Source organism: Calypte anna, chromosome 8 (assembly GCF_003957555.1).
Source record: "Calypte anna isolate BGI_N300 chromosome 8, bCalAnn1_v1.p, whole genome shotgun sequence".
NCBI classification, from domain to species: domain Eukaryota; kingdom Metazoa; phylum Chordata; class Aves; order Apodiformes; family Trochilidae; genus Calypte; species Calypte anna.
The window spans coordinates 21,388,093-21,414,228 of record NC_044254.1 but is presented as its reverse complement, the minus strand read 5'-3'; the positions used below and the strand labels follow the sequence as shown (position 1 = coordinate 21,414,228).

The window sequence follows — 26,136 nt, the reverse complement described above, 5'->3', positions numbered from 1 at the left end:
CCCTTCCACTCACTAAACACGTCCCAGAAGAAATGAAGCTTCATAATGCTTTGTTGTACTAAATCTTGGCAGTTCTTTTGCAGTGTGATTTCTTTGGATTTTTTGTATGTTTGTTTTTTTCCTTGCTTCATCCCAGATATTTGCCATTTAAATGTCCCTTCCCATCCAGAAAGCCAGGAAAATGCACAGATGCTTCTTCCTGGAGATCTAACTTTGTAGCTACTTGCCTTGTTCAGCTATTTTTGAGTTCTTGGTAAGCAAATAAATCTAAAAAAGACTTCAAAGAATAACTTTTTATAGTTATAATTCAGAATAAGAGAAGAGATTCCTTAAACATCTTGAGACCAAAGGGGAAAAGTTTTAGCTTGAAAAGGTTGCTGTAAAATTTTGAGAAACAAAATAGCTTTAGTGACATATTATAAAAGCACATGTAGGGATTACTGCTCTTCCTATGTGGACCAAGGTGGAAATTTACTTCAATAAGAAAGCCTTCAACAGGAAAAGCATGATGAAAAGCCATCGATGTTGTAGGGAATTCACACACAATTTTGCCTTGGTTTTACAAAGCTTTTTGAAAAGTAAGAGCCATGTATGTTCTGAGTAGTAGAATTAGTTGTGTTTTCTGGCAACAGTAGTGATGTTTTTCATCTTGAAGTGTGAGTATAGTTGACTTCTGAAGACTTGTGGAGGTTAGAGAAGTGGGCTGAAAAGGGCTGGCTGAAGGAATTATTAGGAACATAGACGTGGTGAATAACCAGTTCAAATATAGCCCAGAAGGATAAACATTCAGCCACTGTCTTGTGGTTTTTTCAGCTTGTGGTCCAAAAATGTGGTCTCCCAGGTTCCGGTGTTCAACATAATTGATACTCAGAGAACTTCTGGCAGTTTCATTTCTTTGGAGGTGAAACTGCGGATTCAGAGCCCTATTGCTCAATAGGTGTCTGAGTCACTGCATGGAGAATCTTCTCTTGAAGCAGTCTATGCTGGGCCTGTTCTGCAAAGACCTTAATTATATCTTCCTGTGTTTTGAAAATACAGTTGATGATATGCCTAAATAAATGGGTAGAGCATCACTTAGAGTTTACGTCTGAGGGTGCAATGGGAAATTATGTTTATTTGTATGTAGATGTTTCCACAACAGAAGAAGTTGAGAACTTACAGCAAATGTTTGGTGAATGGATTTAGATGACTTGTGCTTAATAACCTCCTGTGCTATTAACAGGCAGGGCAACAACCACAAATGGTGTTAGAGTAGCCTTAAGGATTTTGTAAGCCTGTTAATGGTCTATGTAAGTAATGTACAGCACTTTGTTGCTGGAAGACAGTCTGAAGTGTTACAGATTTCTTTCCTTACACAGGAGGCTGAACACAGTGGATCATGCAGAGCAGGTTTTTTGCCTAAGGAAGGTGTTGATCATATATAGGCCTTGGGTTTTTCCCTTTTGGCAGCATTTTGTTGTTTTAAGTGTCCCCTCTCAAGTTTTTAAAACCGTTGGGCAAGAACTTGTTTCTGTTTGGTTTGGTTTTTTTCAAAATAGGAATAGAATTATTTGATTATAGATTGCACTAGGACTTTGACCTTGTTCTGAATTCACAGTCTTATCACCTTTGAAAATCCAATATTGTTTTCAAAGTTTTATTCAAGCCAGAAGCTATGTCATATGCCTCTTCTGGAGTAGTTCAATATCTGTTCTTAAGAGTCACAGAATGGTTTAGGCTGCTGGGGATCTCTGTCAGTGTGAGCACATAGTTAAGAAACATTTAAGGAAAGTAATGCTTTAGTAGGTGTACCATTCAGATAACTTGGCAGATGTTAAACTGCCTCACTGACTTGAAGCTGATGAACACAGATTTGCTGTATTCTTCTCTGAAACCAGGATCTAGTTATTCCTTTATCAGTATTCAACTCAAATCTGTAGCTAGAGGTTTGTTTCTGTAGCTACAAGATCTGCAGAGCTTTCTGCTGGAATTGAATGCCTCTCAAACCTAATTTCAGCCTTTCCTTCCAACTTGACTTTTTTTTTTTTTTTCCTCACCACCTTCCTAATCTGACAGCTGTTTGCTTAATTTCCTGGCACACGGTATCCTCAGACTTGGAGAAGCTTGCATAGTAGTAGAGGCTCTGGTGTCGACATGAGATGTTGCTGAGCATTCAGAGACCAGATCTGAGGCACTGCCAGGAGGTTAGCAGGCAGCCTACATGCCAGAGCGCATGAAGCTGGGGGCCAGTTAGTGTGGAGCAGCCATGGCCTAATAGCAGTAGTGTACGATCATTTGCCCTACATGTTTACCATGGAATGGAAATGTGAGCAGGCACCCATTTTAAATGGAAGACAAACATTTATTTATGTGTTGCAGGTTCTAGAGGCCTGTAATGTTACACTGAAGCAGATAACAGTACAGTCTGGCATATAAAAGGCACTTACTACCTTTTTGCAGATGTTAAATTATTTGCTGAACTCTGTTAAGCAGGTTTATCTGAATTTCTCAGAGAGATCAGGCTAAAATCACATTATGGTTAGATGGATATCTGTGCACAGAGTGAGTTATACACCTTGATAATTTTCTCCTGAAGAAAATGAAAAAACCTGATTACTGTGCACATAGAGGATGAGGAAAGAAGAGTTATTAAGTGTTGGTAGGGATATCTTGAAATTGCAGTGCTTCACAAACCATAGTCTGTTGTTACAACACAAGTTTTATGGCTGTTAGTTCATACTGGATGATAGTTTAAAAAAGTGCACAAATGCTCTGCTGCCACATTCTGAAGATGTAGCTCTCAGGCAGGGAGCAGGGTCATGGCAGTGTGATAGAAACACACGATACGTGATGAAGGGGTGGACTTTCAGCCAGCTGCTGGATCCGCTGTCTGCCTGGCCTGCCTCTCCTGCAGTCTTCCAGTCTTTCTTTTTGCTGGTGTACAACCTAATCATCCTCATCATTCCTTTCCAAGTACCTGGTGTGGTATTACATGTTTCAGGGATCTCAAAGTGTATGTGTTTGGGCAGCCTTTATTTTAACATACTATGTACCTGGCACTGGAACAATGGTGAGATAACTGTTAGCAGTGAGCCAGCCTTGCTCTGCAGCTGGACCCTCCAGGGCATCCCATTTGGTGAGTTCTCCTTATCAGCTGCCTCGTATACTGCACCTTACAGAAGCTGTGTGCAGGGGTGCATGAAAGTGCCTTCAAGTCTAAAATGTTTTCTGGGTTTTTGGAGTAGTGTTGTCTGCAGTAATGCATGGTAGCAACATAGAGCATGGACATGGAGTGCAACTGTGTCTGGCAAAAAGTGCTGTAAGAAAATTCTTGACTGCTACTTTAAATTGTTTTTTAAGAATGTACAAAATTCTTTGAAGTCATGCACATTTTGACTTTAATTTTACTATAACTATGTCATAAGCCCCAGGAAAAAAATGCTACAGAAATCTTTCCAGACATGTTAATTTTATCTTGGGCAAGATAATTGCTATTGGGCAATTTTGATGTCTTACACTGTCACAGCCTAATGAAATCAATACTGCTGTTTTTACTATCAACCACAATTTGTTGTTTGGTGGCAAGAATGCTGTTCTGTAGCAGTTTGGGAAATACTTTCTTTTACTTTTTTCTTCTATGTGCAGTGTATCCCTTTTGTACTGCTAAAGCTCATCATAGTGAACGTGCCTGTGGCATTTGAAGAGAGGTTTTTTTTCAGTAAGTTTCACCGTGATAAGTGCTCTCTGCTTTTCCTCCCAAGAACAATAATTTAAGTAAACCATAAAAGCAATTAGCAGAGTTTTAGGCCTTACTTTCTTTGTTTGTTTTTTTTTGGTTTTTTTATTACTTTTGAAGATAGCACTGATTGGGGAGAAAAAATATTAAAAGCTTAAAATTCTCAGATTTGTTACAATTGCCCTGAATTATGCTTTTGTAAAGAAGGGAAAGTAATTTCTTCAAGTGAGAAGGTCCTTCTGATATACAGCTTTCATCAACAGAATCCATCACTTAAAATATTTCATTTTCCTTTTTTTCTTTTTTCCTCCCCTCAGTTCTTGAGCACTTTTCCATGGGGAAAGCCTTTGACCCTGGAATGGAGAGAAAGACAGATATCACTTAGGTCTCCTCTTCTGAACCATTATGCTACAGCATAAAGTGCAGCCCTACATTGCCTTCCAGATGGCAATTGCACACTAAGTGTTTTAAGAAACCCTGGAATACCATTCCTTTCTTGCTCCCTCCTCCTCCATCTCCTGTAACACTCACTAATCCCTGCTGTTATTCCACCAGTGTGATTCATATTGTTTGAATAAGTTTTGTTTTACTCATGTAGCACTGCAAATATTTAACTCTGCTTTGGTGATCACAGTAAGCTCGCCTGTCAATCCTTGGGAACTTTGTGTCTTTAGAACTGTTCCTGTTACTGGTCATTCTGCAAATATTCTATATGGTTAAGGAATTGTTCCCAATTTTAGGTACCTGTTCACCAGCTCAGCTTTAGTTCCTGATAAAGTGGCTCTGGCAATTGTCCCTCAAAGAAAAGAATAGCTGCAGTGCCAAGTTGATTAACCTGAGCTTGGAGACAACTGAACAGAAGATGGAAGTTATGTTGAAGATGGCACCAAGTAGAAAATTAAAAGAAATTTAAAGACTTGCAAATTCATCTTGTTAGCAAATGTTACTCATCTGCTGAATGCTGCTACCCAATTTCTAGCAAAACCCCCACAGTTTAGAGAATTACTGGGAAAGCCATTTACTTCATGTAAGATTAAAGCTGTAGGTATTACCTAATGTGTACAGTCAAGCCATATGATTAGAGGCTTCCAGAACAGTTTAATATCTTGTGCTTTTCATTAGCTGCCCTTGCTTACTGAAAACTTCCTTAGGCACTCTATATGGTCTTTCTGACTGTAGTATTAGAGTATTGCACTCTTAATTGGTGTATTAGAGGCTCCAGACAGTATGTCAAGTTCTTCACTTTATGCTCTTGTGGAACTGGCAACTGCGGTGACTTTCTAGAGTAATGAAGTGAGCAACTGTGCAAAACCTGCTGCTTGGTGTTTTTGTTCACAGCTCTGAGAATATACTGGTTAATTCTAAATGTCTGTTTTAGGGGAATGAGTCTTGACACAGACTACTGTAAAAAAGATGGAATTTACTTTGAAGTAACTTTAAAAAAAAGATTAGCATATTATGATGACAAATGATACCTTTCAGATGGCTTTCAGCAGTCAACAGCTGGCATTTTTAAGTGCCTCCTGGCTTAGGATGCTGCAGAAGGATTGCTGTTTAAACTCTGTAAGAACTCTAAGTATGTGTAAAATTCTGCAGATTAAATTGATCCTTGTGATCTCTCAGCCAATGAATAGCATGACCTGTGGATTAATACTGTAATAAATCTCTATTTGTGTGCTTTATTCTTTTTGTCCTTAGTTCAGATATTTGTCATGGCATTCTTTAGAGCAACAACTATATTTTGGATACTACCCTGGACACAGGAATAAGAGGAGCTCTTTCAGTGGTGCCGTACTGGAAACAGTGGTGCCAGTGCTGGAAACTGTAACATAGAAGAGGCAGTCTGGGCTTTTGCAGGTGTAAAACCTAGGTACCATAAGAGTAAGCTTAGCCTTATTGAAAGTATGTCAGAAGTGTCGGGTCCCCTGTTAAACTATGGTAATTTATACCCCTCCTGGTATGGACTTGAGTATTAGAGCTGAATATATTGAATTCCAGGAAGGTATGCTTTGATGACAAGAATGGGGTTATGCGTATAAAACTAGAATACCTATTGCTATTATTTGCTTGCCCCTTCTGCTGCTTTTGTTGTAGGACTGGAAGTCCAGCCAGCACACATCTGCATTGCTTCCTCTGTTAATTTGGTTGTTTGGGTTCATTAACTTTTCCCTTACAGGAGTCATTAAGAGTCAGGCTTTGCTTGTACTTGCTTCAGGATCAAGAGAAAACCATTCATCTGGACCCCAGGGATTTGACCTCTAGAGAAGAGTAATGGTAACCTTGACTCATGCAGCAGTAGTGGCACTCCCTCTTAATGACCAAGGACTGTGTGAGAAGTTTGCTGTTTAACCTGAGAAGAGTAAAGGTCATGGCAGCAGAAATAGAGTTTAAAACAGAGCAGGAAGTAACTCAGGTGTTAGGAAGACAAGGCTAGTTGGTAATGTAAAAGGTGAGAAATCATTCCATTTCATTGCAGCCTTTTTTTCCAGCACAGAAATAGACCAAATGCATCACATCTGGTATGTCAGGGCTTGACTATCTGCACAGTGTTTTATGTGCATGTATATCAGAAAAAGCACTTACCTCACCATTGAAAAACTGTTGCAAGCTAATAGATGCTTTGAAATATGTAGTTAGTTCCATCATCCTTTTTTAAAATATGTGGAACTGTGGAGTGTGTTTACTTTGGGGAACAGAGTTGAGGTGAACCTACAAGATGAAAAATCTGTTACTGTGTGCCTGCTTACTGGCACATTGGGACTATCAGCTTAATCTTTTTGGGTTAAAAAACCCAACCAACTGAACGTGTACAGAAGGCCAAGACAGCCTATGCTGTCTACTTCACTGTGCATGAACACCAGGGCTAAGCAAGGAAGAGCTGGAAGCATCACCTTCATTGCTGCACACAGCAGCTGTCTTGCTGAAAGGAAACAGAATTAGGTAGTAGGATCTTTTATTAGAGCCAAAAAGTTAGGAAGTGAGCATTTATATTCTGAGATAAATCTGTTTATAACATGGCAAACCAAGTCTCTAGTGATGTCTTTTTTAAATATTAAAGATACTGAACTTTTTAAGTTATAGGCCTTGGGGGGATGTGTGCTTCAGATTTATTGTATCTAATTATAATTTTAAATTTTTCTTAAATTATTGTGACATTAAAAAAAGACTCAAAATTGAATATTAGATAGTTGGATGTGTGTGTGTATCTGAAATAAGCTATTTTAGTATCTTTGTTCAGGCCCACATGTAGACCATGTGCTTTTTCTTGTTCCTATGTTGCTTGCAAAATGATTCCTAGCACATCCTTGATGGGTTTGAAGCATTTACAATTTTTTTGTAAACTTGTTTTAGTGCAGACACTTCCTTTCATCTCTTGATTGTTCATAATAGAATTTTAAATATACTTGTCAACACCTGGGCCATATTTGGTCTTAGTTTTACACTCTTCACAGCATATGGATTGTCAGTTTCAGTTTTGCTGTAGCATTTCACTTAGGTTCTCAGTTTAATTTATGAAAAGTGGCTGAATGCAAATGTAGATTTATGCTTCATGGCCAGGTCTTTCTCATCCTTTCTCTGTGTTATACAGGGCATCATATTATTTCATCTTCAAAGCAATGTCCTTTTTTCCCACGGATTCATTTTCTTTATAGGAGAACAGCATGTCTCTCCAAATTGAGAGATCCACATATAAACAGCTTAACATACCTGACACTTCCCAGCTCACAGAATTGAGGGGGCTGATTCCTGTGCCATGGATTCTTGTCAGGAAATACAGGTAGCTCTAGAAGCAACCATGCCCTGATGCAATAGTAACTGAAGAGTGCTAGGCTAACCTACTTTATGGTTATGTAATTTTTTGGTATTGGTTTGGAGGAGGGGGTGTCTGCCCTAACTATATTTTTGAAAGGGTATGTGAAAAAGAGAAAATATTGTCCCATTTCTAGCAGCAATTCACTCTAGTTTATCAGCTCTAGGAAGATTGACTGGGGGTTAGAAGAATGTGAGTGCACACATCATGGTATCACAGCCAAAGAGGTCTCAATTTTGTTTAATAATGCTGTGGGCACTTTTATGAGGCCTAGATGATTGGTGGTTCCAGCAGTTGGAGAGCTGCAAACCTTGGTACATATCACTCTGCCTTGTATGTGAGATTTGAATTAGGCTGATTAAATGTAGAAGTAAACCTGACTTATATGTATGAATCAATGGATACAAAATTAAATCTAAATGTGGCAAATATAATAAGTAAATTAGACTGTTCAAAATATGTGGAGTTTAAAAGCTTGTAGAAAAGAGAGGGTATTGTTGGTATTTGGAAAATTTCACACTGTTTAAACCTTATGCTATAACTTTAATGCTTCATAAATTATTTTTTGACACAAAAAAGTAGTGTGTCTAAGACTGAAGTTATTTTGCGTAAGTTAAGACAAAGTACATATTCTTGACTTTATTTATATTATTCTTGGGAACCAAATATTTTTGTGAATTAGTTAAAAAGAAAAAATACTTCAGTCCCAAACACAGCTTGATGTGCTGCAGATAACCAAAAAAGTCCATTTAAAATCACACAAGGGGGCCTGGCTTTCTTTGACAGGAGGCAGGAAATACAGTGTTCTGGCTGAAATTCCATCCCCAGTTCATACTCTTGCTGCCTGATGTGGTATATGTGGTGTGCTTGACCCTTTACTTCTATCTCCAGCAGAAATGATACAGCCCTCCACAGGAGTTTCAACAAAGTCTGTCTGATTTGTAGCTTTGTTTTTTTTAAAGTACTTAAATATCAGAAGTCAGGTTCTTGGAAAGGACCTTATTAAAGTTATGTGATCTTTTCAAATTTTTTTCCTGCATCTGATGGTTGCTTACTTTTTCACTAATGAAAGCTCACCATCTCTTGTCTGATGGAAGTGATTGAAGACCCAGGGTTTCCAGAAAAACACTAAACTCTAGATGAATTTTTAAACTCAGTTTTTGGGTTAGTTGTGCTAAGTTAGCCCCGCAGACTCCCCGTGCCATAGCTTTAATTTGACAGAAGTTAAGTGCTTTTGTACCTGGTTGCAGTACTTGTTCTGAGGACAGTCTGTAAAGCCAGGGCTTTACAGAAAGTTAGAATTGATTCTCATAAAGCTGCAGTAGAAAGCTCAGTTGTGGGAAACAGAAAGCTGAAAAAAATGTTGGTTTATGGAGGATGCAAGCTGGCTTTACAGACTTTCAGCAGGGAAGTGCTGGCAGATCAGTTAAAGGGAAAAACCACTGTGGGATGGTGGTGACCAGGTAACTTTAACACATTGAGAATAGTTCTGCAGAGAGAGTCTCTGCTACAGAAAGCAGGCAAGCAGTGAAGGTTGTGTAAACCCTGCATTGTGCTGAAAGCACAGGGAGACTGCTAGATGTATTTGTAGTATGTGGTTAGGCAAGAAGGGTGGGTTCTGACAGAAGAAAGTTCAGATGTAAAAGGTACTATAATAAGAGACACTAAAGAAAACCTCATGTGAAGACAGAAGCCAAGACTTTGAAAGTATGAGCCTAACTTCAGGCTCACAGTCTATATTTATGCATGCAGGTGCTAGATCAGAAATGATGAGCAACCACTTATTTCAGTGAGAACTTCTAGATATGCAAGCTTTTGAATTCTAGTCTTTTTCTTAAAGGCCTGTGTATAAACATAAGAGCTCATGATTAAGCCTCCCTCCCCTTTCTTCTCCCTCCTCCCCTTCTTTCTTTCTTTTACTTTTTTTAAAATCTTGGCTACACAGACTATAGGTTGGATTTAATTCTTATTTTTTCCTCTTGTAGGAAGATGATTGACTTGTTTCATCACTTTAGAGCCTGTAATAGTGCACAAGAAACCTTCATTTATTATTTTAATTGAGATAGATGCATCTAAATATGTTGTGCTCTAAGGAATGCTTGCTAAATATCTTCCTGGTGGCAACCTCTTCCTCCTCCTCAGAATGCCTCAAGGATAGAAGAACATAAGAGGCAGTTAAATTTTGAACAGCAAACAGCAAGCTTCATGGTCTCATTCCTTCTCTCCCTTCCTTGCTTGTGTGTGGTAAACATGTGGTGGGTGTGGGTGTGTTTGCCATGTGGGGTTTTTTGGCAGAAGGATTTTTAGTATCAGTCTATTGACACTTACTCTCAGCCTACTGGACCATTTGCCATTTTCTCAAGCAAAAAAGAACAATGTTCTTGAACTGCAACTCCCTCAGTTCTTTTATTGTTGCTTTCTGGTATCCTACAGGTATGCCTAGCTTAATATGACTGAGAAGATGCAAACTTCTAAACTATTATGGTATGAGGGGAGGAGCATGGAATCCTGCCTTGAAGACTGGATTTTCCTGTTACTGATATGTATGAAGAGATACGCAGTCCAAATGGAGACTGTGATGTGGGCTCTTTAACTTTTTGTCTGGGATTATCTTCTTGCATATTTTCAAGTAAATTTGGTTGATTTGTTTTCCCTCACACACCCCACCCTTCTCTCTGGACCCCAGGAAGCGTAATCTTGAATTAACTGTTTTGTAGCCATCCATTCAGAAACTGAATTGTACAAGAAATACCCTCAAATGTAAATGGACATTGCAGCACAGATGGAGTGTTGAGGCTTGGAAAGGCACTCTGAAACAGCCCAAGCCCAGTATTCCTTGTGAAGAATTTAAACAAAGTTTGAGAGGTGTTTGTGTGCTCCAACTTTGGTGCTCAATAGGTCCTTGTAGATTTTTTTTTTTCAGACTTCAAAAAATGAAGCAAATAGGGTTATTTATCTGGAATCTTGCCAGCATGTAATCTGTGGGCTGCTGCTGCTGGATCTTTGTGGGGAAGGTGAGAAAGAACTTACTTAAGTAAGAGGCTCCTTGTCAGGGACTACAGCTTACTTCTAGGCAGAATGGAACATACAGTGTGTTCAAAATGCTGTCATGATGGATAGAGCCTTTTGCTCTCAACAGAAGTGTTATTGTAGAGACGCCGTTTCTCTTGCCTGTGTCAGCAGCAAGGTACGTTCTCTTCTGTGACTGGGTGTTAATTTATGCCATTGCTAGCTTGCCATATCCCAGATTCTTATCTGCTATGAAAGTAGGCTTTACTTAGAATCCAAATGGTTGAGACTCCAGATTATAAATGCAGGGTTTTTGTCTGGCCTTCTTTGCTTTCTGTCTTTTCTACAAATATAATTACAGGAAAAATGGTTATCAAGGTCAGTTTGTATAGATACACTGGGAGTGTTTTCCTGTTCCAGCAAAATAAGCTTATTTCCTCAAATATTTCAAACTCTTCATACATATGGGTTGCAATAGTGCATTGATGCTCTGTGCCTGCAGTTGAAGCTTTATGTACAGTAATCTGTTTCTAGCAGCAGGCATGTAAGTGAATATTAAATTTTGATTGAATGGAATGACAGGAAGGGGCTAAGTTCAGCGTGCTGACCATAAGAGCTGTTATATGCAGAGAATTAAAGGAAGACAAATCTTGCCATATTCTCTTCCATGCCAGCACTTACATGTTTGGAATGCAACAAATGGTTTTCATTATAGCTCCTTCCTGAGTTAGTGCATGTTAATTCTTGTTTGCCCTTATAAAACAAGCCATGCCTGTACATGCCTTTTCAGAAGGAGGAGCCAGTGAATCAGTAAATCAATGGCAAAACTGCCATAGGAGACACAGGGGTAGATCTGGTGCATTTTTTGGCTTTTGGACCCAAGTTGTGATGAGCAACCGTGCCATTGCAATTGCATAAGGAAGCTTGTCCTCTCCTCTATGAATAGCTTGCAATTTTAAGAGCAAGTTTAGTTTGATCCTGTAATGGTTCAGACTTTTAAAGAAGATACATTATTTCTTTTTATTAAGGAACTGAATTGTTTCTACTAGTTGAAAAGCAAAAGAGAATTTGACTATGGGTTACAGGCTTTTTTCCCTTTGGTTTTCAATAGCTGAGAAGAAGGAAAGAAAAGCAGTCTTTAGATGAAGACTTGGCTTTTCCTCTATGTTTTCAGTCAGACTGTTTTTCCCAGCCACTTGACCCTTTCACGAAATTGTTTGAATTTTGTTCAGAAATGTGCTTGCTTCACCTGTGTGTTCTGACTCTCTCAGTACTTGTGGTTTGCTCCCTGGCAACATTAGTTCACATGATGTCCAAAAATATACAGCCCAAATTAAACATACACCTTGCTCTGTTTCAATGTTAAATTTATTTTGTTTGGGGCAACTGATGTGTTAAATATTTAAGGGAATTGGAAATGGACTGTTCAGTACTTGGATAAGGCGATTGTAGATTTTTAAACTTTGTTTATTTGTGTGCTTTTGGCTTTGTTTTTTTTTGTTTTTGTTTTTTGTTTTAACCAAGTGGAGGTATATGAATTAACTTCAAAGCCAATTTTATAATTTTATCTGGTAGTCGGTCTCAGTGTATCAGCTTGTATCTCATAGTTTTGAATGTGTTGATACCATCTTTCTTTTCCAGTTCTGCAGGGTTGAAGGTAATAAAAACAGCTGGGGGAAATGAAATTTCCAGTCCTCCCACCGTTGCTAATTATGCCAGTCCTGGCAGAAGGGTACATTGGCTTGTTGTCTGCATCCAGAAGTCTTCAAATTAGTCAGAGTGCTGAGTGTGGCAGGTGACTGTGAAATGTATAAAAGCTGAAGATTGGGTTGTGTCCTCCTTGAAATGGGTAGTTTAAAACTTTTGGTTTTTAACTTCTGCAGAAAGCTGAGTGTAAAGATCTCAACTTCCTTTTATTTGGCACAAGAGCTACCTCCTTATTTCCAGCATTAGAAATAATACACAGAGGCAAGCTCCATCTGTTTTGACATTGCTTCAGTACATTTGTGGTGGATGTCTGCAACGTTACTATTTTGCTTTCAGGGTCTCTCAGAGACCAGCTACATAGTCTGGCTTTTGCTCTGACATCTCCACAGTGAAGATGCTGCATCTGTGATTCTGGTTTCACTTTCCTCCTCCTTCTCTGCCTGCTCTCTTCATTGGGCTTCTCCAGTACATTATCTTGTCTTTATGAGTTTTGGGTTCCCAGCACTCTTATTCTTTACCTCATCTGGTTTTTCATCCCAAATGTACTTTCCACAGCTACTTTTTTAACCAGTCAATGTGTTACCTTTGGTAACATTTGAGCTAATTTAAAGAGGTGTCTTGCTGTTATCTGTTGCTTTTTAAAATGTCAACCAGTGACATTTAAAGCTGAGTAAAGAGTAGGCCAACTTTTTTTCTGGCTTTCCTGTGCAGTGTTTGGTGGCTGATTTATACTAGACCTACATATCAAAGCAGCATTGGTTTTCAGAGTAGAATTGAAAACTCTTGCAGTTCCCTTCAGTTTTACCTCTCAGATGTGGCAATATTTGGAGTCTTTATTTTTGAGCAACAACTGCTAGAATCATGAGAATCTGATGTGCCTTTTCTTTAAAAGGGTCTAACTCCCATATTAGTCTTTCTTGAAATGAAGTATGTAATGCTGTAAGTACCATTATACACCAAATTTCATCCCATTCCTCATTTCACATGCTTGAGTCTGATAATGTGACTGTAAGTGTCTTGCAAGGAAGTAATCCTATTTTCTTAAGTTAAAATAGCATGTTTCCCTATGTTCTGAGTGTTGCGTGGGAAAGGGTAATATACTGTTGTTTGCATATAATAGAATTAAGCTATAATCAATTCATCAGAAGCCTCCTCAATGCTCTTTGATCCAGAAAGCACCTGTGTTTGGCTGAGCTTCTGGGAAACTTGTCCTTCAAAGAAACTGCCGCCCTTTTTCCTCAGAAGTTTTGGGAGAAGTGTAACAAATACAGTTTTGTTCAACTTTCATTCTAGTAACAAAAGTGTGAGCTTTTACCACAGGTAATTTTTTGAGGAAAGAATATTTTCCTGGGCTAAAATGCCAGGGTCTTTTAAGCCATTGTTCAATTTGTTGTGTTGAGTTGTAGTGAACAACCTAAAAAAGTTACTTTAAAACTACACAACCAGATTAACTGAGTGTTGGTATCCTGTTACGAGACAAAAAGCTAGCAGGAGGAATAATGGGTAGCTGTTTCACTGCAACCTGATGATACAGAGCTTAAAAAGGTCTGAACACTGCTCCATTTATCTGTGAGGTCTCTATGAAATGTAGCGTCCTTTGGTTTCATTGTAATAGCCTGATCGGATCTCTGCTCCAATTGCTTGTAAACTTATGCAATGGTTGTTGTTGTAGTAGTAGAATAATGCCTTGAGATGATGTGTCTGCTGTACCTTACTGTACCAGCACTGAAACATTTTGGGCACAAAATAAAATCCAGTATTCTCTTTGGGAGAAGTGTGCTTACTATCCTTTAGGATAGTCTTACCACAGAGAGCTGGTTTGTGCTAGTAAGAGATTGAGCATTTTTCTTTCAGTTGCACTGGCAATTAGGAAATAATGAACATAATTTTTGTCTATTTTGAAAAGGTGTTGTTGAAGGACTCTGAAAAAAAAGTCCATCAGGCTGGCTATTTGCATTACCAGCCTGAACGATAGGAAGAACTGGGTTACTTGTGGGACACCGAGGGAACACCGAACTCTGTGTTGCTTGTCTTAGGGACATTTCAGGACTCTGCATGCAAGTATTACCTGCTGGCCAGCTAAAACCTGAGATCAACAAGAGTCTTAAAAGTGTCTATAGGACAATCTTAGTTCAGTTGTTCACTTGATGATTAACCTGCTGTGTTTCATAGAAGTACACTAGAAATAAGAGCCAACGCCAGAACTCGCATCTCTAATAAATTACTGAGTACTTGCCAGGTGGCAGTCTGAGTTAAGAGGCCTAGTGGGTTTTGTATGTGTGCTAGTCAGGTTTGATGGTTGCTCTTGCAGCTTTTTTGAGATATGTGTGTGTCAGTTTTCATTCAGCCCATGCTAGGATCCAGTCCTTGCTGTTAAGATGGATGAGTGACCCTGCAAGCCCATTTGTATGGATGAATGCTGGGGGAAGAGATATATCAGATGCACTTAGCTAATATGGCACCACTGGATCAAATCTGTAGACTACACTATCGAAGAGAAAAGCACAAACATGCTCAGAATAGTAGTTAGCTATTGTCACATCTCAGCATATGACAGTGCTCTAATGGGTTGCTTGTTTTGTATACCAGCATTTCTGGAGCAATTACTGTCATTTTATGGCACCATGTAACACTAACTAAAATATAAAGCTAGGCCAGTGATTCCCTTCCTCCTTGCATTCTCTTGCCAATGAACACAAGTATGGTAGTGCCATATGAATGGTTTGATACTGCTGAGTCAGAAAGGTGAAATGGTTTGAGATAGTTGGTGTCTCTTTATAATTGGGTTATTGAGTTAGGTGCTTTGGTGCCTTCTGTTCCAGGCTGGTCAATGCTGTTCTGATTTGAACACAACTGGATGAGAAGTGCTACTTGCACTGTTCCAAGGATGAGAATGTGTGAGTGTATAATGTGTATATGAAGTTCATGTAGAAATCTTACTCAGCATTTTTTTTCTTAAGCATGCTAGCAACTTGAGATTTTTGAAAAAATAAACTAAAAAAATTGAATGATACTATGCAGTGTTTTGGTTTTTTTCTTGAGTACTCTATAAGGTCATCTAGCTCCCTTAGGGGTTCAAATAAAAGCAACGAGAAAGATCAAAGCTGGAGGAGCTCAAAGCAGCATTGTTTCCAACATTAAGTCAGGTTGGCTGCAGCTCTGTCTGGTTGAGTCTTGAAAATCTCCAAGGATGGACATTGCGTAGCCTCTGAGTGACCTGTTCCAGAGCTGTTCTGCTCTCTTGACACACAGACTCCTAGTACAAGGGACAGGTTGTTTTGGATCTCAGGCTTGCACCAGCCTGCAATTTCTAGTTTCCAGTGCAGTCATCTGATCAGCTCCCTTCCCCCCAGCTGCAGTGCCTGGGCTATAGCAGCCCTGGACATTGATTTTTATCATTGCTAAGTCTTGTTTGTCTTTTTTCTTGGAGGGGGGCCATCAGGAATTTTATTTTGTAAAATAATATGCACTAATAACAAATTTCTGAATAAATAATCTTCAGCACAAAAGAGAACAGCTTGATGTAAAATTTTACTACCTAAGAACAATGCTTTTTAAAACGTCAGTCAAATTACTCTAGAGTGAAAGAGCTCTGCTTGCCTAATTGGAAAATACATAATTCTTGCCTATCTGGTGTAGAAATAGTCAATTAGGAGGAAGCATTTTGCTTCTCTGTACCTTGTTTTTGAATTCTTTCCTATATATCATGGGAATATTTCTCCTACTAGTCTAATGCAAAAGAAACAGCATCTTGAAATAGTCATAAGAACATGAAATTGCTAAATATTAGAATATATCCTAGGTCCAGGCACCTTGTATGGGATTGCATCCTCTGATAGGAGAAGGTAGCTGGAGCCAGCCCTAATGTCTGGCTCAGACTGGAGCTAATTGTCAATCAGTCATTTTGTGAAGAACATTGAGTCCAAAGAAATAACTCTTGTACTCACCCTTGGCCATGATTGTTGCTCAAGGACAAAAGGTGGATACACAGCATGGTGATAGGGCCAAAGGTTAGTATTTAAAAGGAGAAAAGCAAATACTGAGGATGTGGATGTTTTGTGTCCGTGTGCTGCCTGTGAACTTTCCCGGCTTGTCCAAGAGTTGACAGAGCATCTGCAAGAGAAAGAGAGGGGTCATGTCCTGGACTGCCAGTGAAATGTGCTGCTGTGCGTGGGCTGGGATGAATGCAGCTACCGAGGGATGTGCAGTGAAGCAGAGGGGAGCAGGGGAGCCCTCTCCCGGTAAGCTTTGAGACAGTTAAAATTGGTTTGTGCATCATCTGCCCCAACAATCTAGCCTACTTAAATAGTAACCTGTGAGACTTGCGTATCTGCTGAAAAAGATTTTCAGAATTAAATTATAATCTCAGAAGAAGACAGGACCTGCCTGTAACAAAGAAGCTGTCTCTTGTAGGCTATCTAGGAGATAAGCCACGACCCCTGGATTGACTGGTAGTGTCTGGCTTATGTCCGAGGAGGTCAGCATTGCATGATGTGTGGATCACATCTGAGTTGTGCCCCAGGATTCAAGAAAAAAAGAAGCCCAAGAAAATACAAGCAAGTTCAAAGTTTTTGAAATATCAACAGCTACATTTGCAATTTATATTTTAAGGTGATAATGGTGGCAAATATTTTGTTGCATTGAATGACAGAGGAAAGAGCAAAGCCTCTTGCGAGTGTTGGAGGACTGCCTGGCACAGAGGAGCAAAGTTGGTGCAGCCTGCCACAGTGTTACACACTTGGACCAGTCTTGGGAGCAAATTATCCTTTCTGCATCCCTTAGATTTTCTTGAGAGGAGACACTGCATAGCAACCGGGTTTTCTTTTTGGGGTGAGCCAGTCTGCTTGCTTTGTGGCTGATAAGGGGATTGGGGCTTGGAATGGAACAAGAAGCTACTCAAACATGGCATAACTGCAGTTGTGGTGTAAAGGGTCTATACATAAAGCATAAGCCCAATGTTGCTGTAATGATTATTTGAGAAGCTAAGGAGTTCCTGTGTCTTAACACTGGGTTATATTACTTAGTATGATTTGGCTGCTGCTTTGTTTCACTGTCACTTTTATTTTATACCTAATGTAAGGTTCTTTCCATGAGGTCTACCCTCTGATGGTGTTGATGTAGTACTGAACACAGCGGGAAAGTTTGCCAGTTAGGACTTGTAGATACTGCCAGCACTGAAAAAGCATAGCTGGCAGCAACATGTAATATTTTTCTTTGAAGTTGTTTATGGAATTGATATTTTGGAACTTGACCAGGCTCCATGGCTTACACTTGGGTACTTAGACCTTTCTCTTTTGACTTACTCTACCTGAGAGCCAAATCTTCATGCTGTTTGTCCTTATTTTCCTCACACTGTAATGAGAGGGTGCTACTACATTGTAGGTAGTTTTTGAAGGGTTGGTTTAAATACCAGTATTTAAAAACAAAGTTATGCAGTGGTGGCTGTTGCATGCATCTTTAACATAAATGTATTGGTACAGGTGGTGAAGGGAGGCATTTTCAGCCTTTGGATATGTGAACATTTTGCCTGCCTAGCCATTTAAAAAAAAAAAAAAAAAGAAAGTGTGTAACTGAGCTGAGGACACTTGCGTAATGATGCATTTTCATTATTTGTCTTCATATATTGTCAGGAGTGGAATTACAAATGTTTCTTTGTCTTTTCAGTACATCAACTGTGGTAACCTGGAACAGCTACTAGATGGTAACCAGCATCTGCCCTGGATAGTAAGGGTGAAACTGGCATATGACATTGCTATGGGAATCAGCTATCTTCACTATAAAGGCATTTTCCACCGCGACCTTACATCCAAGGTACTGTTTATAAAACTAAGTCTACTTTTTAATGAAGATACTATAAATGATGGTTTGGTTCTTTCTCCTCCTTGCAACAAAGAACTACTGTGGTACAAGGTGTGATCTAAGACTTTTTGAGAAACAAATTGAAATGGAGTTTGTAGGTTTAAAATGTTCTTAAATACATATTGATAGTTTGGAGGGGAACTGGAGTAATAACTATCCTGAAGGAAGGTGGTTCTTTAAATGAGTTCAGATGAGGATTTCTCAGAAAGCAGCTGCAAAGTTGTAGTTCTGAATTATGGTTCAGTAAAGCATTTAAATCCCCAGATAAATAAGCATAACAATCTAGCATTTGGAATAGGTCAATAATATGAAGAACACAAGGTGAGGAGATCATTACAACTGCACTATAAAACTTCCTCATTGCTTTTGTTTCCCTGTGTATTTCACAAATCTGTTTCAGTAGCAAGAGTGACTTTTCATCACTAATTTAGCAGTAAGTGTTGTCCACAATCCTGGTTTGTATTTCTTTCATTTCTGAAGTCAGTAATGTCAAACTAGTTTGCCTAAAATTTTCCAATTTCAAAATTTCCCCCAGATATTTCAGTGGCAGATTTTCAATGGATATGGATTTGTTTGAACAGGTTTGGTGACATCTTATATGAATTTAGTTGGCTGAATTAGCCAGCTAATTCAAACTCAGATTGAGATATTGACATAGTAGCACTAAGCTCTGTGAACAAATTGCCCCTGTATTCACACGGAGTCTTGCCATCCATTGATGCCTGTGCTGAGGACTTTGCTGTCTGGAGCTAATAAACTTAAGCTCAGTGTGGGCCTGCAACATGAAAGTACTCCAAAATTGTTCTTGAAGACTTCATAACATTAGGTCAGTCAAAAGCATCCAGAATAATGTTATTTTATCTTTTAAGATTAGAAATGTTTTTTAAAAATAAAATGCAGCACAGTGTGTTTGCAAATGGGAGTGACTACCAGTCCTCCATCTAGGTTTAGGTTTTTTAAAGCTACCTCAGTGCAGTGTTAAACAGATGAAAAATGTCCATTTAGCCATGGGATGGCAAGGGGGAAATACATAAATTGCTAGGTGAAGGACTTTTTCCAGTGAAGTAATTAAATACTTCCTTGAATGTCCTTTCAAGTGAAAAGTGCAGAATTCTATAAGAAGAATATCTAATTTATGAAAAATGCCCAGACATGGAGTCATGTCATTTTGACAGGATATACTGAGAAAGCTCAATTTCACTTACCTTGGAATGTGCAGCTATGAGATGCATAAAAATAATAAAAAAAGATAACCTGGTGTTCCCCCCTTACTACCCCCCCCTTTATTTTTTTAATTTTTTTTTTTCAGTTCAGGATGTATTTTAATACACTTAAGAATGAGGGAGTTACTGCCAAGAGCCAAAGCAACTAAGAACTCTGTGCCTGTGGCATTTATCATAAACATGTACTGTGATGGCTGGTCATATGAAAATCTGTTTCCTGAGACCTCTGTGAATGCCTTTGTTTAAAGCTTTCCATAATTGTGTGTCATTCTCTGGAGCTGCCCTACCAATGCTTCAATGTTATCTATTGCTGAATGCCAATTGTTTAGCAAACACACCCACTGGGAGGAGTCCATGATTTCACTGCAGTAGCAAACTCATCAGTGGGCACAGGATGTAGTAGTAAGGGTTATTTATAAAAAAACAAAACAAAAAACCCCCCAAAGACACAATCCCAACAAAAAACCTCAACACTAATCCAAACCCTAAGAAGTTAACAGTTGCTAGATTGGGATAGTTTGTAGCACTGGAGGTATAGTATCTTTGTGGGTCATGTTGGAAGCTGCCCATATAAAAGTTTAAGTCATTATCTGAATTCTTTATTTTCCTATTTTTGTATTTTGTTTATGTTTGGTGGTGGGCTTTTTTTGGTTTTTGTTTGGTTTTTTTAAAATTTTTTCGTGTGATGTTTTGTCTGTTTGGGAAGGGAAGCAGATGAAACACCTGGCCTTAAACACCCAAGTACTTGTGAATTTTATTAGTATATTATTGTATTGATGAAATATACTTTAAAATTAAATCTGTTGGACAAATGACTCTTCTGTTGGGCAAATCTTTGCCCTGCTGGCTGTTGAAATTTTGAAGAAGTCACTTTGTTCAAAGCCAAAGACCAAAAAGGTAATGACCATAGCAAAAATCAGTCACCAAAATTTTTGACTCTCAGAGTGTGGCTTGGCTGTGGCTGGAGGAGGAGCCTTGTATTTTGCCAGGTTTATACCAGTGGTGGGATGAGTCATCTTTGTTCTTATAAGTGAGTAGTCAATTTGTGAGCAAGCTGAAGAAAGGTGGGATGGACTCTTTCCTCAGGTAAAAACTTGTGATTTGAACTTGGTAAGGAAAGATTCAGTGCTGTTCTGTATTGTCCTTCTTTCTTTGGTAAACTTCAGTAACTGATGTGATAGCTTTATTAATCAAATTTAAGACAAAGACAGGGATTTAGACATCTGCAATATCATAACAGACACTGAGTTTGCTGGGGCAGTGAGGGAGGTTTTTTTCCTATACATAAATCCACAAAGTTTATTCTGTCAGTTCTGACAGCAGAGTTGTCTTCCTCTGGCAAGATGCCGGTACTCTGGCATTATATGTGTCTATGTACTGGATGCATAAAAACTTAAAGAAGGAAAAATTCCTGACCCTTGGCAATCCAAGACTGAAAAATAAGTGGTTTTACCAATTAGAATACAGCAGGGTTATCTCTGTCCCTAACCCGCACCATGTGGAGAGTAGTAGAATGCTCTGATAGTGCAGAAAGCCAGAGGGAAGAATGGTAAAGAGTAGATGTAGGTCATTATAGTCAATGTGACAGCCCACAGGGGATGTCAGGCCTGACATTCCACTGGTGTCCTTCCTGCTGCCCTTCTGTCAAAGAGAGAGGTAGTGCTTGTTGGAAGAGGGTGTGCTGCCCAGGCTGGTGGGACTTAACCATGTTGTGAGCAGCTCTGTCTTTGGGCTGGTCAGGCTGAGCTGCCCTGATCAACAGCAACAGGGCAGATCTAACTTGAATTTATCAGAAGGTAAGAGTGGTCACGTTGGCTGTTTCCAGCCTGCAGGTAGTAGTTGTATGGGCAGAGTAGCTTGTATATTTTGTAAGCCAATAAATGTGAGGTCATCTCTTTTGATTTATCAAAAGAGATTTATGCACAGATTAAGCTGTAGATGAGTTATGACAACCAGCCTTATTGGATCATTCCCAGTCTTCTATCCATATTACTGCAAGCCCTGTAAATCTTGTTTTCATTTGGGGCTTGTTGCAATGTATGCAAGGAGAATTTGCATCCTAGAATAATGAGGATTTTCTCCATCTTTCAGTGATTCTGAAGTAGGTCTGGTTATGAATTTTAACTCTGTTAGACTTAGTCATAGAAGCTGCAGTCATTAAAACAGAAATCATAATATGAAACACTGGAAGTGTTTCAGTAAGAGCCAGTGGATTGTGATGAAGTTTTTCTTAATCTGACTTGTTTTTGTAACATTCTGTCTTTGGTAACTATAACTAAAATAACAGTGTTTGGGAAGGCACAGGAAAGAAGTGTTCAGCCTGCAAAAAGCATATAGCAAAATCCTTTTGTGTTTCACCCTTTGAAACAAGTATCTTGCTTTTAAACAGAGAGTTCCTTCAACACCTTGTTTACCGTCATTCACATTGCATTCAAACTCTGCTCTGGAAGCACTGGTTATTTTCTTGGCAGCTGACACTGATGACTGTCCAGATATCAGTGAATTTATTCTTAAGAGTATCTCTGAGATGAGAGAGATTAATAAACTCAGCCTTATCACAATAGATTAAAAGCAAGAGTATTGGTGAATATTTGGTATGTGTTTTAAGACTTCGGAGTATTTGGGATTTTACACACACGTAAGTGCAAGGCAATATCCTCACTGACCTCAGGGGCATTAGGGAGCATTACAACACTTAGTCAGGTTTGACCACTGAAGGCAAAGAAAGTGCAAAATAACAATCTCAGAAAGATATTTTTTAAAATGACTTCCTTGTCACAGAATCTTCCTGTGATGCTGAGGAAGGCCATAATCCAGATCCTGGGGCAACACTGCAATAGTCTTAACCACTTTCATTTTCAGCCCAGCCTTTCTTCGTCTCCTCCCAGTCTTCTTACACCCCACTGCTGCTTTGTCAAGAGTGGCCAGAATCCTTAATATAGTGTTTTATGTAGGGCCCCTATTCACTATCAGTGTGAATCCTTTGCATATACTGAAACACATGGGTGCCAGGTGGAAAACTGGGTGATCAGGTAATTAAAGACTTTACCTTGATGTGTGTGCATAAAAGGAATAATGAACATTCTCACAGGAAGTTTTACATCCCACCCTCTGTGCAATATTAATTTTTTGATGTAGTGTATGTTTTGTGCAACTTCATACCAATTAAAAAAAAATGGAAAAACCTGATGGTATTATACACTTCATTTGTAGTGCTAGAAGCTTGAGATTCATGGCAGAGGTGTCTGTAGTTTTAGTAATACATGAACTATTCTTTATTAGTATTTATTGCTACTGTTAATTAGAACTACTAATACACATTGCCTGTTTTCTCTACAGAGCAGGGATAGAGGAACAGGAGACTCCTTGGCAGTGTGAAGTGAAAATCTAGGAGTTTGCCCATTTTTCCAAGACCAATCATACCTACTCTGTGACTACCCAATCCTTCCTGCTAGTATACAGTGCCAGCCTCCAGGCAGGCCTTTCCTCCTTGGTCTTGGTCTCTGCCATCCCCTAGCTTGGAATCCTGCTCTGTCTTGTCACCTTATTCACACTTTCAAATTCCTCACTCAGAAGATGACCTGTCCCTGCCTGCTTTTTTCAGGGATGGGAAAAGGTCTCATCAATGTTTCAAGTTGAGAAATGCCAAACCTGGATTTGATACCATAATACTTTTGAGCAAGCTGAGCTACCTTAGCTGAATACTCCCCTCCCCAAAAATCCACTACCGAAAGTCTTAATTAAAAACACCCAAACCCCCGCCTTTTGGTTTTGCAGAATTATGTACAAAATGTCATCTTATAAACAGCAGTAGGTTGTGAACAGTTTTGGGGGAACATTGTGAGCACCATTAATGATAAAATCTATGAAGAAATTTTAATGTTTAGGCCTAATATATACACACACATGTATGTACACACACACATAACTTATGTGTGTGTATCACAGCATGTGTTTTCACTTAACAGTAAATGTGTGGTAGCTCACCCTTCCTTCATTGGAACAGTAGTAGTACCAATTACTACAGATCAGAATCATGGATGTAGGCAATTACCGTGGGTTATCTGATGTAACATAAATTCACTGCCTTTAGGCTTGAAAGTGTCATACCCTGACTTTTACCTTGTGTGCTGTTTGCTTGTTTAACACAGTATAGAACAAAACCCAAGCAATGAACAGAACCTTTGTCTGCTGAGGCTCATAGCTGCTCTGTGGTTGTAAGGTCCCCTTTGTGCTCAACTAAGCTCTTGCCTGAAGATTTTGCACTGCAGGGGAGGGCTTGCACCACAAAAATTAGCTATTACAGATAATTGTTTCTGATTTTAGTCATGGTACTAAACTTTTACTGGTACTTTGGGACCCGAATGGAGATTGTTCCTTAGACATAATGGTTTTATTGCAAAAAGTGTATCTAGTATTGTGAACTTCCTGTTGTACATTTAATTGTCAGTGGTGTTCCTCCTAGGGGGATAGCACTTTAAAAACAGATGATAGATCTCAATTGCATTTTAAGTATTTTAATTCAGTAATGGTCACCAGAGGGTTGCAAATGACACTGAAGTACCATTCCTGTACTTTCTGGACTGCAATAAAAGCTCTGACAAGTTTAGCTTGTATGTCATATTGTAAAATAAAATTATGGGGTTTCTTCACCTAAGCAACTTATTTTAAACTCTGAAACTTGAGTCTATTTTCATTTTTGTTTATGTAAAAGGGAGAACAGAATACTGCATTTGTCTTAGTAGGATTATGCTGTGCAAAGCAGATGTTAAGCTCCTGTAACACACAAAGGGGGCTTTATGTTCTTTCACATCTGTCTCTGCATAAACAGCTCTGTTAACTCTTTAGGGCTCAGGTACACAGCTTCTTGCTTCTATTAGGAGACTGCCTTGGGGAAGACTGATGGGATCCTCATTTCAGGAAAAAAACCTCGAACCCAAGAAGATAAATACTGCCCTCTTTGACTGTGTGAGCTGCCAAAGAAAAGAATATCCCTGTCTGTAGAGTTCCAAAGAGAAAGCTTGGAAAGGTCATCATGTTTTACTGCCTAGCAGCCTGTACAAATAGTGCAATAGTAAGTCAAAAGCATTTTCTTACAGTCATTGTTGTGAAGCTGCTTGGCATTTCACCTCATTGGCAGTTCTTGAGAGGCTCTTTGCAATAGAGAGGTGTTTGAACACTTGTGTCTCTGCCAAAATCCATTAACGAAACATCTTCATACCAAATTGGTACACAGATTTTCTTTTCTGTAGGATCTGAGAAGTATCACTTTGTCAGTAGAAACAGTGCAGTATGTCTGTACTTTTCCTATTAAGATACTACCTCTAGGTTAAATTTCAAAGCTCTTTCCAACATTTAGTCTCTAAGCTTCGTCCCTTTTTTGATCCTAATTTGTCTTGGCAGTAGAATGTAAATGCTTAGAAATACTTTTACTGAGTGCATCTGAGCTACCAGTTGCTGTGAGCTGTGTTAAGTCACCTTTTTAAGAATTGCCTCTTGAATCTGGTAACTATCTGTCCTGTGGATTTGGTGTAGTGCTGTGTAATAGCTTTACTGGGATGGGAAGGGTGGAGGAGTCTGGTGGTGCTGAGGGTTGGCCTTGAACACTTCGAAAATCTCAGTACAGAATGAAGCATTGCTGTCTGCAGGGCTTTGTCCTGAATGAGCAGTACAGTCTTGAAAGGTGACATCTGACCACTTTAGTTAGGGTTTTACTACTGATTTTGATAGGAATAGGCTCCATACTTTCTGGATTCCATGATAACTGGTGCTTAGCTACATAAAAATTTGCACCAGTTGAATTAAATCAATTTAGTTTCACTACAGTGAGCATTTGTAGTCACACTGGCATTTTTTTTGTCTGGTGCATGTCACCTGCCCATGGCTGATTTCAGTGTGAATACAAAAGTCACTCTTGTATTGAAATACGTATCCTAATGAATTTAAATTCACACTCAGCACTTCTTCGTTTGCAGACAAAAGACAAGCTTCCACTAATGAGAGACAATAGTTCAGCTTCCTTCTTTATATCATTTAACATGTGTAGCCCACCACAGCAGAACATTTAATCAGTACTTTATAGCAGAAATGTAGCCCTAAGCTTTTCCCCATTGCCTTGTCATGCTGTACTGGTTTCTCCTGCAAGACCTCTGGTCCCCACAGTGGTGGGATGTCCACTCTGTTTGGTTTCTTAAAAGACCTGCACTGAACAGGGGCCTAGCATTGCTGCAGGCAGCTGCTGCTCATCTGGAAAGCTCAGAACTGTCAGGTAGCATTGCTTGGCTAGATTGGATGCACTATTGGGTTAGTTTATGATTTATCCAGGAATAATCATGTGTAATAGCTCAGTGCTGTACCTGAGACTGCCTGTGGCTTGGTATGGGGGGTTAAGATTGTTCATCTTCAGTTGGTGATGTATTGCTGTTTAACGGGATGTGATTGTATACTAGTAAGAAACTGAAGGAAAGTTTGCTGTCAGGGCAATGATTCATTTAAGCTTCCTTTTGCTATCAAAGCAGCCCTGTAAATTATTGCAGATCTTAAGGTTAGTGGAAATGTTTCTACAGATTTTTGTTATCTTGAAATAGTTCTAAGTCTCAGTTTAAATGTTCCCTTGAAATTTCAGAGACCAGGGGTTATTGGAGAATAACCCAAATCCATAAAATTCAGAAGGTAAAGTAACTACTGTTACTCAAAGTGTACAAAATGTAAATTGTCAAAGGTAATGCAAGAAGGAAATATAGATTTTTAAACTAGTTCTTTTCTGAATATAGAAGTCTTTAAAAAATATCAAATTATGAATCATCTTAAGT

The 26,136-nt window shown here is 39.0% G+C and overlaps 1 protein-coding gene across 1 annotated transcript in view; it reads left to right on the top strand.

Moving 5' to 3' along the window:
* TESK2 (testis associated actin remodelling kinase 2) overlaps positions 1 to 26,136 on the top strand; it is an 81,998-nt gene that overhangs the window by 38,856 nt on the left and 17,006 nt on the right. Inside the window, exon 5 of the mRNA XM_030455581.1 lies at positions 17,907 to 18,053. Within this exon, the coding sequence (XP_030311441.1) occupies positions 17,907 to 18,053 (147 nt within the window). The remainder of the gene's footprint in view (positions 1 to 17,906; positions 18,054 to 26,136) is intronic.